The following is a 20,045-nucleotide window of genomic DNA, read 5'->3' as shown; positions in this document are numbered from 1 at the left end:
ACAGGAAAATTTGTCCATGTTTGTGATAGTGAATGTACAGCTAATTGTACCTTTCCAAAACAAAGAATGCAAGAGTGGATTTGCTACAACTGTGACAGCCACCTACAACGAGGAAAGATCTCTTCCATCGCAGAGGCAAACAATTTAGCACTAGCACCCATTCCAATTGAACTGAGTCAATTAAATGTACTAGAACGACAACTGATTGCTAAAATTCTCCCGTTTGCCAAAATCATTGCATTACCAAAAGGACAGCAAAGAGCCGTACATGGGGCTGTTGTTTGTGTACCGTCGGATGTGGAAACCACAGTAAACTCTCTTCCCAGACCTTGCAATGAAGCCCAGCTCCTGCAGGTACAACTGAAAAGACACATCAGATTCAAAGGATACCAACACTTCTACACTGTGAACATGAAGAATGTGTTAGCAGGCTTATCAAAGCTAAAAGAGATGCATTCAGAATACAAAGATGTATCTATTGATGATGACGCAACTTTTGCTGATCCCACAAATAATCAGATAATCGAGACGGAACATGACACTGCTGATGCAGATATTCAAGATGTACTGCCCAGAAACTTCGACAACCAAATTCTACCAGAAAGAAGAACCACTGAGGATACAACAGCTGGAATACTTGAGCCATGTCATGATGTAAACGAACTATTGGAGCCTGAACAATCAAATGGAGAGCCCTTACAAGATATGGAGAAAGAAAAGGAAGAACTTCGCCCCGGTCTTGTTCTAGACACCTGTATGCAACCACCAGATATAGCACAGGACATTTTATCATATGGTGAAGGAATATTTAGCATTGCACCCGCCCAAAGAAATAGACCTGTTGGCTTCTTCTCTGTTCCTAAACTTGAAGCCATGGCCTTTCCTGTGCAGTTCCCAACTGGACAGAACACATTAGATGAAGCCAGACAAGTCAAACTGTCCCCAAGCATGTATTTTAATACATGGCTGTTCTCTGCAGATACACGGTTTGCAACTGACCAAAGCTACCTATTCTTTGCACAGTTTGTAACAGAAACACACATGGCTACTGAACAGCATGTCCATCCAATTGCGCAAAGGTAAGGCAATCACCAAGGATGGACGTAGAATTTGTAACAGAATGCTTCAAAATAAAGACGAAGTGGAGAGACTGATAAATAACAAAGATGCAACACGCTTCATGAAACCTCTGAGAGGTACTCCAGCCTATTGGGAGAAGGCACTGAAAGATCTCCATGCTATGGTCAGACAGTTAGAAAGCCAACTTTTTCCTGACATTTTCAGCTGCTGAAATGAGATGGCCTGAGGTTGTTGAGGTCATAAAAACTCAACAAGGTGAACAAGTGGATTTTTCACAACTTGACTGGAACACAAAGTGTGAAATTCTCCGAAGCAACCCTGTGACTGTGATGCGATTGTTTGAAAAAAGAGTCGATGCACTAATGACAACACTGATCCTGTCCCCAGCACAGCCCATCGGTGAAGTAGAAGATTACTTTTATCGAGTGGAGTTTCAGGCCAGAGGTAGCCCTCATATCCATTTACTGGTTTGGGTCAAAGATGCACCTAAATTTGGAAGTGACCTTGAAGACCACGTATACAAATTTATTGACAAGTACATCACATGTAAGATGCCTGACCAAAATGCCGATCCTGAACTTCACAAAATTGTGTCTGAGGTTCAAGTCCACACCAGAAATCACTCCAGATCCTGTAAAAAAGGTAATGTGTCATGTAGGTTTGGGTTCCCCAAACTACCCGTAGACCAAACAATGATCACTTTCCCAAGCCCAGATGATGACGATGATCACAATGATAAGCAGCATAGCACAAGTAAGGAGAAAGGCACAAATGAAAAACAAAAGCAAAAAAACAGACAAATGGCTCTCGCAAAAAAACAGAAAGAGGCCAAAGAAAAACTCCAGCCATTGAGAGATTTGCTCTGTGACCCAAATTCCTCGTTTGAAGACTTGTCTGAGCTGCTTCACAAATGCAAATTAACTTATGAACAGTACTTGGATTGTGTCTTCAATTTAAGCAATGGCCATGTCATCCTCTTAAAGCGTGAACCTAATGACTGCTGGGTGAATGCATACAATGCAGATCTGCTGAGGGCCTGGAATGCCAACATGGACATCCAATATGTCATTGATGACTACAGCTGCCTGATGTACATGATGTCTTATGTCTCTAAACCCGAATTTGAGATGACACAATTTCTTAATGGAGTCATCCAGGAGGTAAAAAAGTCCAATATCAATGAAAGAGATGAAATGAAACAGATAATGCAGGCATATGCTAAACACAGAGAAGTCAGTGCCCAAGAATCTGTGGCAAGGACATGCAGCCTGCCACTAAAAAAGTGTTCACGCAGTGTGGTGTTCATACAGACTGATGATGATGCCCTGAAAATGAGTCTCCCGATGAGCAGGTTGCAAAGCATGGCACCAGATGATGAAAATGTGTGGATGTCTGGATTGCCAGAAAAATATGCAAACAGACCCAGAACACCTGAGTTTGAAAGAATGTGTTTGGCTGAATTTGCTTCAGAGTACAGGATTCTCTACAGCCGTCAAACAGAGTCAAAAAATGCCATCCCTCTTTTGAATAACATGGGTCATATTCAAAAGAGAACAAGAGGGAAACCTGCAATAATCAGATATCCTCGGTTCTCAGAAAAGAAACAACCAGAGAAGTTTTATAGCAGACTACTAAAACTTTATTTTCCACATCGATCAAATGATGACCTTAAAAACACAAAATACCCCACATCCGAACAGTTCTACAAAAGTGGAGGAAAACATGGTTTTGCAGTGCGGCCAATTGTTACCTTTAACAAAAGCGTTATGAAAGCCATGGCAAAACAATGGAAAGGGCACTGGAACAGATTGAACAACAAGGCCCACTTATCAATGCATGGAACACCTTTGCACCTGAGGTTGAAGTAGATCGTTTAGAGTGTGTGGCCCAACGACAATCCAGACATGACACTAACGAAAATGAAATGGACATTGTTCCAGACTACCAAGTCAGTGGTAGCAGCAGTGGAGCCATGCCAGCAATCATAGCACCAAAGCTGAGCCCAGACTTTGTCAGAAAAATGTACCAAAGTCTGAATGAAACCCAAGCATCCATATTCTCGCGAGTGCGTGAGTGGTGTTTCAAACTTGTGTGGGGTCACTGTCCTGAGCAGTTCTTTTATTTTGTCTCTGGAGGAGCTGGCTGTGGAAAATCACATGTTATCAAGTGCATATATGAGGAGGCAACAAAGATTTTGCACCAACTCCCCAGATTCCGTGACCAAGCAGACATGTCCTACCCTGCAGTCCTGCTGACTGCATTTACTGGCACTGCAGCTTTTAACATATCTGGGAAAACACTGCACTCTCTGCTAAAGCTGCCAAAATCTTTAAAACCACCGTATCAGGGACTGGGGAATGCACTGGATGAAGTGAGAGCTTCACTTTCAAATGCAGAGATTCTGGTCATTGATGAGATATCTATGGTTTCTAAAGACCTTTTTGCCTACATCCACTGGAGACTTCAGCAGATCAAAGGAAACAAGAAGCCTTTTGGTGGGATGTCTATCCTTGCAGTAGGAGACTTTTACCAGCTGCCACCCCTTGGAAAAGCCAAACCACTCTGTGTGTACGAGGACAATGTCCTTGATCTCTGGAAAGACTATTTCCACATGGTCAACCTGAGAGAAATCATGCGACAGAAAGATGATCATTCTTTTGCTGAAGTTCTGAACAGGATAAGAGTGAAGCAAAAAACAGATTCTCTTGAAGCCAATGATAAAGCCTTGCTCACACAGGCTATCCATGACATAAAAGACTGTCCATCTAATGTATTACACATTTATGCTACAAACAAAGAGGTTGACAAACACAATTCAGCAACTGTAACTGCGCTTCATTCTGATATCATAAATATTCAGGCCGAAGACTACAGAAAAGACCCACGGACGGGTGAGATGGTCCTCCTGGCAGATATGATGAAAGGCAACAAAAGAGATTTACCTGATAACATACAAGCTGCACCTGGAGTGCGTGTTATGATTATTAGAAATTTGGATGTTGAAGATGGGCTTGTTAATGGGACATTTGGAACAATCACAAACATTGTGACAACCACACAGGATGGACCAAAAACTGTGAATCTCATTGGACTTACACTGGACAATCAAAATTCTGGGCAAAAATTTCGCAGAAAAATACAAGGATCTTCAGACAACCTGGTATATATTGAGAAATGTGAAGAATCTACAAGTAAAAAAGGAGTTCTTCGCAGGCAATTTCCAATGAAGTTGGCCTTTGCATGTACAGCTCACAAAGTACAAGGCATGACAATGGAATCAGCAGTAGTATGTTTGAAGCGTGTTTTTGAACCTGGAATGGCCTATGTTGCACTCAGCCGCACAACCTCACTTAAAGGACTGTACATCACAGACTTTGATGAAAGGAAAATCTATGCTGATCCTGCCATCACAGATGCACTCAAAAATATGAGACATGCATCATTTGAGAATGCAAGACCACTGTTGCAATTCTTAAAATCAGTTGTTCCCACAGTCCCCACGTTGACAATTATCCATCACAATGCACAAGGTCTCCCAACTCACATGGAGGACATGAGATGCCATCATGAACTCAGCCTTGCTGATGTTTTATGCATAACAGAAACTCACTTGTCTGGATCATCAGTTTCTCCCGCTTCCAGCTGGAACAGTACAACATGGCCACACGCAACAGACACGTCTCTTACACAAACCATACAGACATGGCAAAGGTAAATGGCGGTGGAGTTGCAATGTACTACAAAACAGTTCTTATAGCAGAGTCTCGAAAATACCTGCAAAATGTGACTGACCTTGAATTTGTTGTTATCAAGGTTGAATCGCCAGTCACAGCTTTGATAGCAACTGTATACAGGCCACCAAATTACAGCCACGTGAGGTTTTTACCACAAATGCAATGTCTTTTGGACTCATTGAAATGATGAATTGCCAACCAATTATTGTTTGTGGAGATTTCAATGAGGACCTTATGAGCAGAGAAAAAACCCATCCAAGAACTGTTTCAGTCAAGAGGATATGCACAACTTATTACTGCTGCAACTACCGAAAAACACACATTGATTGATCACCTTTACATATCACAGCCATACGCCTGCCTCCAATCAGGTGTTCTGAATACATATCACAGTTATCACAACCCCATTTATTGTGTAATTCACTAACACAAAATGACTGCAAGGTTGTGAAGGATATGGACTTGCCAAGTGATCTTAGTGTCTTTGCAACTGAGCACACTACCACCAACAAGGACAGCTCACCAGTGGGAGCTGATACATAAGACTGCTCTCATCCATTGAAGAGCTGACCAGAAACGTGAACAGAGAGACTGCAACTGCACCTGATGGGATCCCTGCCATAACAGGTAATTGTATTTTTGTTTCTTACTTTATATTGTAACATTTGATATTGATATTGTTTGAAACAAACTATAATCTCATCCATTCATTAAGTCATCCATCCATTCATAACTCCTCAGATGTGTTCTGTCCAGTGAAGGCAGTGGAGAAGCCCTACACTGATGTTGAAACTGTGCCACGCTAGTAGAGACCGGCTACAAGGATGGGCAGGTATAGTGAAATTAAAATGCACCTTTTGTTCAACAGGTATATATTATATATATATATATATATATATATATATATATATAAGGGCTGCCACGATTAGTCGACTAGTCACGATTACGTCGACTATCAAAATCGTCGACGACTGATTTAATAGTCGACGCATCGCTTGAAGCTTTGTAAGATCACAAAAGACGCAGGAATAAGTAGTAGGATTTAAGAGTGTAATAACGGACTGAAACAGAAGATGGCAGCACTGCATGTACAAGGATGCCAGCTGCCGTTACACCGAAGAAGAAGAAGCAGCAGTGTCCCAGAATTCATAGCGCGGCCCTGCTCAGTTTTCAACAATGGCGGCAGCTAGTTAGTTTTAATATTACTCTTATTAATCTTTCTGGGTCACAAAATAAACGTTTAACATATTTTCAGGCGAGAATGTAGCTGTGTAAACCTCAAATATTTGCTCAGTTTATCAAGACACTGCATATTTTCAAAAGCGCTCCGACGTTTTCGGAGACGTCTGTCACCCACTAGCTCGATAGCTAGCCGGGGCAAGGCTCACTAGAGCCCGTGAGAACACCGGACTCCCGGCAAATCGTTTTCAAACCCACCACTGTCTTTTCGCTACTCAGGTTAAACATATATAAGTCTGTTAGATAACTTAAAAATGTTATTGTTTGGCCTTTTTTTGAGTATTTTATTTGTTCCTGAGTAAATCGGTTTGGCTGAGATTAAAGTTATAGTTTATACACGACTGAATAAACGTCAAGCAGACAACTGATTATCAGAAGTGTGAGATGTTCGAGAATATACTCCGGTGTCCCGTTATATTTTAGATAGCAAGGAGTTTATTAAACTTTACCGAAACAATCTGTAAATCTCATTAAATTTAATAAACTATCATCTTGTCTTTATTTTTAGTTAGCACATACCCTAAACACTTAAAACTGTAAGCTAATGTTATATAAGAGCAGATGCTGCTGGTGCAATAAGCTGTACGTTTTACGTCCAATGGATGCATGATCCGATTAGTCGACTAATCGCAAAAGTAATCGGTGACTAGTCGACTATCAAAATAATCGTTTGTGGCAGCCCTAATGTATATATATATATATATATATATATATATATAGTCAAGTGATCAAAAGACACCAGTATTAAACCCATTTAAACCAACTACATGCTTGGATTGGAACTGTATACAGGCCACCAAATTACAGCCACGTGTGGTTTTTACCTTACATAGCAACTTACCCCATCCAAAGACACCAGTATTAAGCAAATTTCTTTTTTTTTACTACCTTTTTAATATAGTTTTGGGTCATTTAGTTCTAAAGTTAGATTTGTTTTTCCAATTATTTTTTAGAACTTCATTACTTGCCATTTCACTAACTGAAGAGCTGCGCTTTGTGATGTCTCTTGTTTTATTGTTTTAAATTGTGTTTTCCTTTTATCTGTTTCTAGCTGTTTTCGCAAAGTCAGCCAACCACTTGCTTCCAAATGACCCTTATCCAGAAGTATCCGTGAGTGCCTCATCAACAGAAACTAAAGTGGAGACCTACCTCTCAGAGAAAAACACACACATAAGAAAAGCCGACCCACTTCAGTACTGGGAAGAACATCCTAATCTGTTTCCCTCTATGGCTGCTGTTGCGATCGCAGTGTGCCCCCTGTAGCTCTGTGGACAGTTTTGGATTTGTTTACATCTCACCCAACCGCTCACGGCAGATGGCTGCACCTCTCTAAGCCTGGTTCTGCCGGAGGTTTCTTCCTGTTACAAGGGAGTTTTTCTGAACACACTCTACCACCAACAAGGACAGCTCACCAGTGGGAACTGATAGATAAGACTGCTGATGCGCTCTCATCCATTGAAGAGCTGACCAGAAACGTGAACAGAGAGACTGCAACTGCACCTGATGGGATCCCTGCCATAACAGGTAATTGTATTTTTGTTTCTTACTTTACATTGCAACATTTATTGATATTGTTTGAAACAAACTATAATCTCATCCATTCATTCATAACTCCTCAGATGTGTTCTGTCCAGTGAAGGCAGTGGAGAAGCCCTACACTAATCTTGAAACTGTGCCACGCTAGTAGAGACCGGCTACAAGGATGGGCAGGTATAGTGAAATTAAAATGCACCTTTGGTTCAACAGGTTTATATATACAGTCAAGTGATCAAAAGACACCAGTATTAAACCCATTTAAACCAACTACATGCTTGGATTGGAACTGTATACAGGCCACCAAATTACAGCCACGTGTGGTTTTTACCTCGCATGGCGACTTTCCTCATCAGAAGACACCAGTATTAAGCCAATTTCTTTTTTTACTTCATTTTTAATTTAGTTTTGGGTCATTTAGTTCTAAAGTTAGATTTGTTTTCCCAATTATTTTTTAGAACTTCATTACTTGCCAGTTTGCTAACTGAAGAGCTGCGCTTTGTGATGTCTCTTGTTTTATTGTTTTAAATTGTGTTTTCCTTTTATCTGTTTCTAGCTGTTTTCGCAAAGTCAGCCAACCACTTGCTTCCAAATGACCCTTATCCAGAAGTATCCGTGAGTGCCTCATCAACAGAAACTAAAGTGGAGACCTACCTCTCAGAGAAAAACGCACACATAAGAAAAGCCGACCCACTTCAGTACTGGGAAGAACATTCTAATCTGTTTCCCTCTATGGCTGCTGTTGCGATCCCAGTGTGCCCCCTGTAGCTCTGTGGACAGTTTTGGATTTGTTTACATCTCACCCCAACCGGTCGCGGCAGATGACCGCCCCTCCCTAAGCCTGGTTCTGCCGGAGGTTTCTTCCTGTCAAAAGGGAGTTTTTCCTTCCCACTGTCGCCAAAGTGCTTGCTCATAGGGGGTCATATGATTGTTGGGTTTATCTATATACATTAATGCTTGTATGCTTTTCATTTATACTTTTGCCTTACTCTTCAGTTCATAATATAAAGTTACTTGAATGGTTTCCTTTTCCTTTTTTATTTTATATTGCTTTGCTATTTACCACAATCTAAATATCATGTTTAAATGTCATACATTATTGTAAATGGTATCTGTACAAAATATTGTTTGAATAACATGATACATTTATTAGTCCCACATCGGGAAATTTCATAATTTGGTATTTTCCCCTTTCACATTAAAATACCTTTGAAATACAAATTGAATACCGCTTAATGGACATCTTTTTTCTACCACTTTAAACGACTCAAAACTGTAAAATCTAAATTGTAACTTCTCTTGAACACCTGACACTAAAGCATAATTTATTTTCTTTTATATCTATTAACTTATTTTGTAATCATGTAACTGGAGCATCTTTCTCTCATCTCTGTATGCCGCATATAACAGAGATCACAATACAGCTTACTTTGCTTTAAGTTGAAAATCAGCTGTATTCCATTTCCCTCCTTCTTGTGGTATAAAAAGCAAACTATGCTCATGTTGCATCTTGCTCCCTCTAGTGTTATAAATGGCAACCGGCACTAATTGAACCACATTAAAGGCAAACTACACTCATTGACAGTAGCATAGGCACACTTAAAATTTCTTCTGAAATTTTCCCTTTCTAGTCTCTCTTTAAGTTTTCAGTTGCAAAATTGTGATTTTTCAGAAAATACATGCGTTGCTATGGTTGCTATGCAATTAAGTCAGAGTGAGTGCTGGTCCGTTCTGAATTTTCTCTTCATGTCTAAACAACTTCTTGCTACTCACTCAATTTCCACTCAACCCCCACAAATTATACATCAAAACGTAGGTATTTTTGCTGGCTTTCAGACAATGTCACTATCTTTATTGTGAGGTTTACCGTTTTTTCGCAATTTGCCTCGGAGTGACACAAGGTCTGACAAGTCCCCATTCAAAGTCTATGGGGAGGTTTTGAAATTCAGAGCTGAAATTCTGTAACGGGAGGCATTTTCAAATTGCCATATCTCTTTAACAAAGCAAAGTTAGGACATGAGGCTTGTGCCAATATATCTTCAGACACTGCTGACACTCACAGTGGAAGCCGTTTTTACAATTATCTTACCGTTGAGCAATGAATTACGTTTGTTTGAGGGGTGGAAATCTGTCCTTCTCTCAGTCTTCAAACTCTGGAAATGAAGCCGTTTCTTCTCTCGTCATATCTCCGCGACGGAGGTAGAACGAGCTATGAAAATCGCAGTCAAAATACACCAAAGTCCGCTGATTCACCCAGTACAAGAATTATGCTGCTAGCCCTCCTAGTTTTTGAGTTACACGACGTTTTGTAACTCGAAAAAACGGCGTTTTTCGCCTCTCACCGCGATCTATTTTCTGACTGCCCAAGTATCTGTCTTTCAGACCGCCGCCCCTTTCCAGGTGGCGCAATCAGTAAATGACACGGCTCTGCAGCTCAAAGGTCGTGGGTTCAATCCCACCTTGGTCCACGTTTTTTTCTTTTTCACTACAAATTTATAAACTATCACAGACCTGTAATTTATATTGCTAATTTATTACAATTCTGCAAAGTTTTATGATTTTAGCAGCTTTTCTAATATGGACCTCAGATTCTTGTTAACGCTCCATGGCAGAAACAAGTACACAGCCTGATGAAGCAGACTGAGGCAGTACCTCTGATTGGTGAATTTGAGCAGAACCAGGTTGTTCTTTCATTTCATTTCTTTATTTATTTCACACATGGTTCAACAGTGTTTCTTTTTCTACATACAGAACCTTCTGCCTCTTTTCTGCAGAAATTCTGCTGATTTACCTCTTTTCTGCAAAATTTTCAGCCTTTTCACCTCTTCTCAGCACAATTCTCAGCAGCTTCTGCTCATTTTAGCAGAATTGTCGGTCTCTCCTCCTCTTTTTGAGAGAGTGACTTTAGCTCAGTGAGATGAGCAGCTGCCTTGAGACCAGCAGGGCCAGGTTTGAATCCTGCTCAGGGCGACATGTGTTTTTCACCACCATGCAACTTTTTGCAACTTTTCATCTTTTTCAGCTTTTCAGCAGACAGCTTCAGCGTTAAGGCATCCACACAGCATTTTCGCAGGAAATGCAAATTTTTCTAGTTCTTTATTATTCTGCAAGTTGCTTCCGTACGTTTTTCGGCACTTAACTACTCCCTCAGTTTTCAGCCGATTTTCTCCGTTCAAACTCTAAACTGTTCTGCTCTTTCTGCTAATTCCAGCTATGACTTTTGGTGTTTATTACTCTTATACTTTTTAAAATATTACACTTTTTTCCTTTAATTTGTCCCATTGAAATGAATGGGAAACTTCCACAATTCTGCTAAAACTTGCTTGTCTTTGAAACTTAACTACGTCCTCATGCTTTCACCTAGAAACTCCATTCAAACTTTAAAATGTTCTCAGATTATTGGGCTATTCCTGTCTGATTCAGCTTTTTCAGATCTTCTACCGTTTTAATCTTATCTCTCTTTAAGTTTTCAGTTGCAAAATTGTGACTTTTCAGAAAATACATGCGTTGCTATGGTTGCTATGCAATTAAGTCAGAGTGAGTGCTGGTTCGTTCTGAATTTTCTCTTCATGTCTAAACAACTTCTTGCTACTCACTCAATTTCCACTCAACCCCCACAAATTATACATCAAAACGTAGGTATTTTTGCTGGCTTTCAGACAATGTCACTATCTTTATTGTGAGATTTACCGTTTTTTCGCAATTTGCCTCGGAGTGACACAAGGTCTCAATACTCCCCATTCAAAGTCTATGGGGAGGTTTTGAAATTCAGAGCTGAAATTCTGAAACTTGAGGCATTTTCAAATCGCCATATCTCTTTAACAAAGCAAAGTTAGGACATGAGGCTTGTGCCAATATATCTTCAGACACTGCTGACACTCACAGTGGAAGCAGTTTTTACAATTATCTTACCGTTGAGCAATGAATTACGTTTGTTTGAGGGGTGGAAATCTGTCCTCCTCTCAGTCTTCAAACTCTGGAAATGAAGCCGTTTCTTCTCTCGTCATATCTCCGTGACGGAGGTAGAAAGAGCAATGAAAATCGCAGTCAAAATACACCAAAGTCCGCTGATTCACCCAGTACAAGAATTATGCTAGCCCTCCTAGTATTTGAGTTACACGACGTTTTGTAACTCGAAAAAACGGCGTTTTTCGCCTCTCACCGCGATCTAATTCTGACTCCTCAAGTCTCTGTCTTTCAGACCGCAGCCCCCTTTCCAGGTGGCGCAATCAGTAATGACACGGCTCTGCAGCTCCAAGGTCGTGGGTTCAATCCCACCTTGGTCCACATGTTTTTTTTTCACTACAAATTTATACACTATCACAGACCTGTAATTTATATTGCTAATTTATTACAATTCTGCAAAGTTTTATGATTTTAGCAGCTTTTCTAATATGGACCTCAGATTCTTGTTAACGCTCCATGGCAGAAACAAGTACACAGCCTGATGAAGCAGACTGAGGCAGTACCTCTGATTGGTGAATTTGAGCAGAACCAGGTTGTTCTTTCATTTCATTTCTTTATTTATTTCACACATGGTTCAACAGTGTTTCTTTTTCTACATACAGAACCTTCTGCCTCTTTTCAGCAGAAATTCTGCTCATTCACCTCATCTCTTGTGTTGGAGTGCCCTCTCGTGGCGCCTTTTGGGTAGTGCCTTAGTAAACGTGAACGCTGCAAAGAAGTGGTATCAGACTGGTTTGTAGTGGAGGAATTTGTTGCCAGTTTCTTTCATCTTTAATCCGTATTCATGTTGTAATGTAGTAGTAGCACAATATGGCAGAAACACTATGTTTTGGCACAAATACTTTGATTTGGTATACTTTAGCTTCTTTCACCCTGTAGGCAAAATTTTCATTTTTTCACCCCTTTTCAGCACAAATTCCAGCTTTTTGGCTGTTTTCAGAAAAACAAAACTCTTTTCAGCAGAAACTCTGCTGATTCATCTCTTTTCAGCGCAACTTATTGCTTCTTTACCTCTTTTCTGCAGAAATTCTGCTGATTCACCTCTTTTCTGCAAAATGTTCAGCCTTTTCACCTCTTCTCAGCACAAATCTCAGCTGTTTTCAGAAAAAAAAACTCTTTTGAGCAGAAATTCTGCTGATTCATCTCTTTTCAGCGCAACTTATTGCTTCTTTACCTCTTTTCTGCAGAAATTCTGCTGATTCACCTCTTTTCTGCAAAATGTTCAGCCTTTTCACTTCTTCTCAGCACAGTTCTCAGCAGCTTCTGCTCATTTAGCAAAATTGTCAGTCTCTCCATCTCTTACCTTGTGAGAGTGAATTTGGCACAGTGAGATGAGTAGCCGCCTTGTGCCCAGGAGGGCCAGGTTCGAATCCTGCTCAGAGTGACATTTTTTTTTTCACCACCATACAACTTTTTGCAACTTTTCATCTTTTTCAGCTTTTCAGCAGACAGCTTCAGCTTTAAGGCATCCACACAGCATTTTCGCAGGAAATGCAAATTTTTCTAGTTATAGTATGTGTTACACCGCTGAAATGATGGGCCAACTCATCTCCTGTGCAACATATTTATTTTTCCACAGAAAACTGTAAAAACAGAATTGTTGTTTTTTTGTCACTGTTTCATTCCCTGTTTCCTGTCATGTCCTCTGTGTCTGTTCATAGTCATGTCGTTGTGTCTCGTCTCTCTTTCCTGTTTACATGTCCCCCTTATTTTATCATTCTATGTCTCCCCTGTCTGTATTGTGCTTTCATGTATGTTCTCCCAAGCCCACCATGAATCTCTTCCTCTTCCTCTGTGTCCCTCTCTTTCTGTCTCTCTCTTTCTTTGTGTCTCCTCCTGTTGTCTCCCAAGTCCGTCTAGTTCCCATGTGTATTCCTTCCTCTCAAGTTGGAAAAAAGTTGGTGCATCAGGAGGGGATCCATGCAAGACAAAATCAATGCAGCCAACTACTCGATTAAAATTAAATTAAAATTAAACTACTATGGTTTAGTATTACACCACTATGCTTTTAAAGATCTGCAAAATCAGAAAAAAAGCTCTGAGTAAGGGACTTACAAAAATTCAAGCAGTTTTTCCGGTTACGGTGCACAAAGCCAGAGTGAAAGTTTCCTGCCACGCCTCCTCCTGCTTCATTCATTATGATTCAGGGTTGTTGATTAGTTTCTTCAGCCAGATATGGCAAAAGTAACACAGCATGTTGATCAATTAATAAAGCATTTACTAACAGGGACTTAGAAGAGAACTCTAATCTTTCAGTCACATCTGATATTTGAAATCATAAAATATTTTAGGATTATTCTGCTGTAACAAAACCATGTACAGCTGGGCCAAACATCATATTCAGCTGACGTTGCTTTGATGATGATGATGATGATGGCTCTAACGCAAAAACATCTTGTTTGTTTAAATGCCTGATATTCATGTTTTCCATTTCTCATCTGTTCATCTGTTCAAAGAGAGAGGTAAGGAAATGAGCATGAAGGAATTAAGGATGTACAAACTGAAAAATAAGAAGAGGGAAATTTATTTCTGCATTGTTTAACTTTTGCCTTGTTATCTGCAGTTCCTTGATGTCAAAGTTATTCTGTGTTTGGTCCAAGCCTAAAATGTTCAGTTCATTCATTTTGTTCCTTTTATCCAATTCATGGTCACAAGAGTCGATCATGTGGCCAATGCAGAGAGACAGACGGTGATTTATACCCACATACAGCCCATTTAGAATCACCAGTTAATCTAAATTGCATGTCCTTGGACTGTGGGGAAAAGTTGGCATATCAGGACGGGATCCATGCAAAACCAAATCAACCCGGCCAGCTACTCGATTAAAATTCTGAACCTGTGATATGATAGTGCCACACCACTATGCTGCCAGGAATGATATCCTTTAATAAAAAAAAAAGACAAGCAATGTTAGTAAACAGATGAGTCATTGTTGTGAACTACAGGCAGACAAACTGGTAAAGTGAGTTTTTCTACCTCGAGGAAATGAAGCAAAGGAATCGAGGATGTGCAAACTGAAAAATAAGAAGAGGAGCAAGCATCTTAATCCGCATTTTATAAATTGTTACCTTGCTATCTGCATTTCCTGGATGGCAAAGTTAGTCCATCTTTGGCCCAAACTCAAAAGCCGCAACTACCTGTTGGCTGGGGCTTCCCCGTAGGCCAGCTTTTCTATTTATCCTTAAAAAACAAGTATTTGAAGACTAGAGACACACGTATAAAGACGGTGAGAAATTCGGGCTCGAGTTGACCTCAGCTCACTAGGACATCTCACTGAGGTTCATCCTGCTGCTGACTGCATTTCCCAAACACCTACATTGATGGTCTCGAGTGCTTTACCGTTTACTCTGATCACTCTCTTTACATTACACAATATTACTCTGGTGACTCTGTTCAATTACTTTGTTTAAATTACTTTGGTCATTTTGTTCAATCTACTTTCATTTCTCTGTCAATAAATTGCTGTGCTAATATGGCACAAAGCACTTTAACATTCCATTTGCACAATGTACAATTTTGGTTTTTAATATAAAATTACTTATTGTTCATAACGTTTTGCACAGTCAAGGAGCAGTTCAGGGTGGCTTTCACTATGTGTTGTACTTGTATGACTATGCATGTCACAAATAAAGAATCTTGCACACCCATTTCTCCCACCCATCATATTTTACCCACTTATTAAATTTACAGTCACATGGGGCAGGAGCCTCTTCAATCATAGTGGAAAAGACAGAGTACATCTCTATCTGCATACTTGGCACAAAGTCAAGCCCATTTCAATGAGTGCTAAAATCCACCAGGGTTGCCTCTTGTCTCCGATCTTGTTTTTGATTTTAATGGACAAGATCTTAAGTCATAGCCAGGGTAAGAAGGACTTTTTTTCGGGGACCCTCATAATAGTAGTGTTGGGTTTAACTTTTATTTGGTATTAGTAGAATCTTTAGTTTCTTACTGATTTAATAATTACTTAGAATCCTGCAGATATATCAGTATAAAGAAAAGTGCAGGGGCCGGTGTAGACATGATAACTGGTGCCTGATATTGGTCACAGCCACCTCTTAGCTCAGTGCCTGCAAACCATGCAGCTTCTCAAGTGATTTTTACATGGAGCCATGGACCTCTCCGTTTGGCAGCAGACAAAAGGGAAAGAATTGCAGTCCCTATTTTATTGGTGAAAAAGTTGGACGAAAGCAGTGGTTTAAAATTGGCTTACCTATTGGTCTTCAGTCCAGTGTCTCACTTTCATCTTCTGCACCGGGCTTGTCCAGCAAGAGAATACCAGACAACTCCTCCCTACTTCACCATGGGAACTATCATCTCGTTTCTCTCTTCTCTCGTTTTGTGGGGGTTTGTTTGTGAGTTTGCCAGAAACACTTTGAGGCCAACCAGTGTTAGTTGCTTCCAGAAGCCTACAAGCTAACCAAGCTTACCTGTCCTACTTTGGCTCCTTTCACCATTTGGTTTGGAGATTGTTGCCATTACAGACACAAACCACCTCAGTGTCCCCAGTCTACCTCATAATGCAGTTCAAGATCTGACGGAGGTTTAGTTGAAGATCCCTGACCAGGGCCTCTGCCAGATCAGCACACTTTCACTACCCAGCTTCCTAATCTGCCACCAGATTCCACTCCCCAGGGTAATCAGTTGACAGCTAAGGTTTTCTTTATAGTCTTCTTTCACAATCAGTGATAACTATTTATCTGCAGTGATACAAGCAATGAATAAAACATGATAAGGAAATTTAGACACAAAATAGTGCACATTAATCACTATGTCTCATAAGAAAACATAAGAAAATGTCCGCTATTATTGCTCACCTTTATCAGAGTTTGCATTTAACACCTAAAATAAAATGCAATCTGCTTAAAGCTTATTTTATATTATTTATTTATTTCTTGGTCAGGATGAACAATAAAAAGAAGTGGCACATATAAATAGTTTAGTCTCAACCTGATTATCTGTCTTTACCCATGACACAGGACCACGATTCTCCAGAGCAAATCTTGGTCCTGAGCAGGGTGAAGGAACTGCCTCTGATATTGGTGGATGGCTAGCACATCTGCTCTGTAGCCCACTGTGGCCACTGCCTTGGCACAGAGACTTATTGGAAATAGCCCGGGGCATATTTTTCATCCACAACTGGAATAATTAGCTCGCTTGCCTTGAAATGTGAGAGGCTAAATTATAATAGGATGCCCTTTGAGTGAGACAGAAACATTGAACGGATCTCTCTTCTTTACCTCCATCCGTCCATCCATCCATACCTCCCAGCCAGTTCATGGTTTTGAATTGAGGTGGTAGTGCTAATCACTGCACTTCCAAAAATGGTGTCCTTTAATAAAAAGACAATCAATGTTAGTAAGCACACCAATTGTTATTGTGAACTAGAGGTAGACAAACTGGTAAAGTGAGTTTGTCTCCCTCAAGGAAATGAAGTCAAAGGAATCAAGGATGTATAAACTGAAAAATAAGAAAAGGGAAAACTATTTTTTTCAGTGTTGTTTTAACTGTTTCCTTATTATCCGCATTTCCTGGATGACAAAGTTAGTCTGTGCCACAAACTCACAAGCCCCAGCTAATTGTTGCTGGAATGCAGACCAACTTTTTCAGCTCTTTCACATCTGTGAGTCCTACCCTGCTAAGCATGTTATGGTTTTTTTTTTTTTTTTGTCAGTGTCTGAACTGAACTGAACTGAATTATTTCATGTGAGAGACTAACATATCAGAACCTCTGACTGTGAAGTTGGTGAAAACTAGCTGACTTAAACATTTAGTGATGCTTTGTTCTCCTGAGGTTATTCCTGCGATCAGTTATGTACATATCTTGTTTTAACTTTTAATCACAGCATTTACCATGGTACCACGCTAGAATTCAGTGAGCTCCTGAGAGTGACACTGAGTACTTTTGTCAAATGTGGTCTATTTGGGCAATCATTTTGAAGCACTTTTAAAACTACTACACAGTTTCAATGAAAATGCAATTGCATATACAAAAACATCAGTCAAATATGAGGAAAAGATTTGCTGATCTCATTCAAATATAAGCTTTTTTTTCATACTATTACTTTTTCTTAAAATTCCTCATTATCATTAACTGAAGCTTGACTGGTTGATTGTGACTGTGAAAGTGAAAAAAAAATTGCTGCCTCACCTGAGTGAAAGTGAAAGTATTCGCCTAACAATATAAAAGGAGAGCTCAGAATCATCATCAGTGCACTGCTATAGGGACAGTAGCAGTAGACTGTTGCATGGATAGAAACAGAACAGCAATTTTACTGTGAATATTTTAGAAAACAGGAAAGAAGAAAGAAAAAGAACAAACAAACACTGGATCAGAGAACAGCATTTTTGCCGTGATCAGAAATCTTCTATAAAGGTAGGTTGTTTTATAGTCTTTTTTTTTCATCAGTGATGCTTTCATTATGTATACGATTAGGAAGACAAAAAAACAAACAAACAAAACAAACAAAAAAAACAAACAAACAACTAGCTAGTGAACCATCAAAACTGCTTTTCCAGGCCATTGTGAAGCCACCTTTGGCACAGTGACCACTGGGAGCGAACCTAGGGAATTTATGCTTCTGCATTACCTACACAGAATCTGACATGCACCTCTTGGTGATGTGCCAGCAAATACTGTTGCACAAGTATAAATGCTATAAATGCAAAAAATGCTAAGAAGTTGATTGTTTGTTAATGCTTTCAGCCCATTCCAACTTTATACATGTTGCTCAATGTGCTACAGGTGCCATGTTCCTATAATTACCCATTAGTTAAACTTAAGTCTTATGAGCTTTAGTATTCTCTTTTCCAAAGTCGTAATAATTATTTTTACAGTATGTAAATTAGTGCTGCAGTGCGGTAATTTGTGTAAGTTATTGTAAAGCAAATACTTATTAATTATTAATTAAATTACTTTAATTTACATGCTGTTAATTAATTAAAGTTCAACTCAATCTATCTTGTTTATTATGATCCAGTAATATAAAACATATGATTGAAATGGGCTGGGTTTTCACCAGGGCTGGACTGGGACAAAAAATTGGCTCCGGCATTTTTGGTCCACAAGCCCCATCATATGCATACACATACTATGTATATATTTAATTTTGTTTATTAATAGATATTGAAACAGCTTTTAATCAGGTTAGTACAGTCGTACACTCCACTGCAGCATGTACCAATGTATCAATTAACAGCTACACTTAAGGTATTAACCCTGTAAGACCCAACCCATCAAAAAATAGCCAGAAAATTCAGATTTTTTGGAACTGAGATGTTTATTAACCCTTATAACCTTATATATATCGCATTTGATACATTGGACGTCTTTGGCAACTTTTTGTTAACAACAATGTTAATTTTAGACAAAAAAAAGAGTTATGTCCATAACAATTTGAAATTATGACAAGTATTGATCATGTTAATGAGCTAGAGGTCTCAGAAACTCATGTATCAAATATGGTACAAAGGGCATTTTAATACGGCTCATCATGAAAGCAGCCTTTTGTTTTTCCTGAATCCTTGAATCTCTCCCTTTCTAATTATGTCCTTCCATCTATTCTGGAAAATCCAGTTTTCAAATTTTCTCTTCTTGTCTTGTTTTTGAAATATATATATTTATATATGTTTTACATATATCTAAATTAGACCACTACTCATTTTTTCACCCCTGAAAACTAAAAAACGAACAACAAGAGTCGGGGAGTTGGTTGTCTAGTTTGACAGTTTCATTTTGACAGCTAAGCTTTCATTTAGGAAATAATCTTTGAAGAATAGTCACTTTACTTTCATTATAGTAATCAGAGAGACACTGCTGGAATAACCTAAAGCAACAGTGGGATGTTAGGGACTGCACCCACAATGAAGGTAAGCAGCTACTTTGTACTTGATAAAAAATTAGGAGATTATTATGTATTTGTTTTTTAATATAGAATTAATCATTTATCAAAAGAAAATCAATGCTGAAGACTTGTTTGTTGAGCTTTACTGCGAGGAAGTAGAGACCCCTCCAACTCCCTGCAGTATCTGCAAGGATCCCCGCCAACAGACTGATGCAGGAGGTAAAATACATTTTTATGCAATTTCATGTTTCAGCAAAAAGCTGCATGATGAAATCTCTATAAGTTGTTTAAGTAAAAACATTATCAATCGCTATTACTATTATTTTTCCCACAGCTCCTTGTTGTCATGTGAAAAAAACACTGTTTAATATTGACAGTGAGTTAGTGTCTCAGCATTTGGACACTCCTGCTGGTGAAGCTAAGAACTACATTGTGACCAGCTGCAGCAGACATACACACACAAGTAAGTAAATTTAAGTCATAGCTATTTAAAATACAAAAAACAAACAAAAATATGTTACACAGGGAACGGGTGCATGGACTCAGTTTAAACATGGAAATGTCTTTATAAAGTAATTTCATTATCATTTTTGTTTATTTGAAAAGTTGTGTGATAATACTGCACAGTCAAAATAGGTGAAAAACAAAC

The 20,045-nt window shown here is 39.3% G+C and overlaps 1 protein-coding gene across 1 annotated transcript; it reads left to right on the top strand.

The window, feature by feature from the left end:
• The first annotated feature begins 3,150 nt into the window (after positions 1-3,150).
• Positions 3,151-8,812, top strand: LOC120438869 (ATP-dependent DNA helicase PIF1-like). The gene is made up of 5 exons (XM_039609364.1): positions 3,151-5,441; positions 5,556-5,646; positions 7,105-7,577; positions 7,673-7,763; positions 8,143-8,812. The coding sequence occupies exon 1, from the start codon at positions 3,311-3,313 to the stop codon at positions 4,793-4,795; it is 1,485 nt and encodes a 494-aa protein (XP_039465298.1). The 5' UTR covers positions 3,151-3,310; the 3' UTR covers positions 4,796-5,441; positions 5,556-5,646; positions 7,105-7,577; positions 7,673-7,763; positions 8,143-8,812.
• The last annotated feature ends 11,233 nt before the right edge of the window (positions 8,813-20,045 follow it).

This window comes from Oreochromis aureus, linkage group 3, assembly GCF_013358895.1.
Source record: "Oreochromis aureus strain Israel breed Guangdong linkage group 3, ZZ_aureus, whole genome shotgun sequence".
In the NCBI taxonomy this organism is placed as follows: Eukaryota; Metazoa; Chordata; class Actinopteri; order Cichliformes; family Cichlidae; genus Oreochromis; species Oreochromis aureus.
Note: the sequence above shows the minus strand (reverse complement) of the source record. Positions and strands in the feature narration are given on the sequence as shown.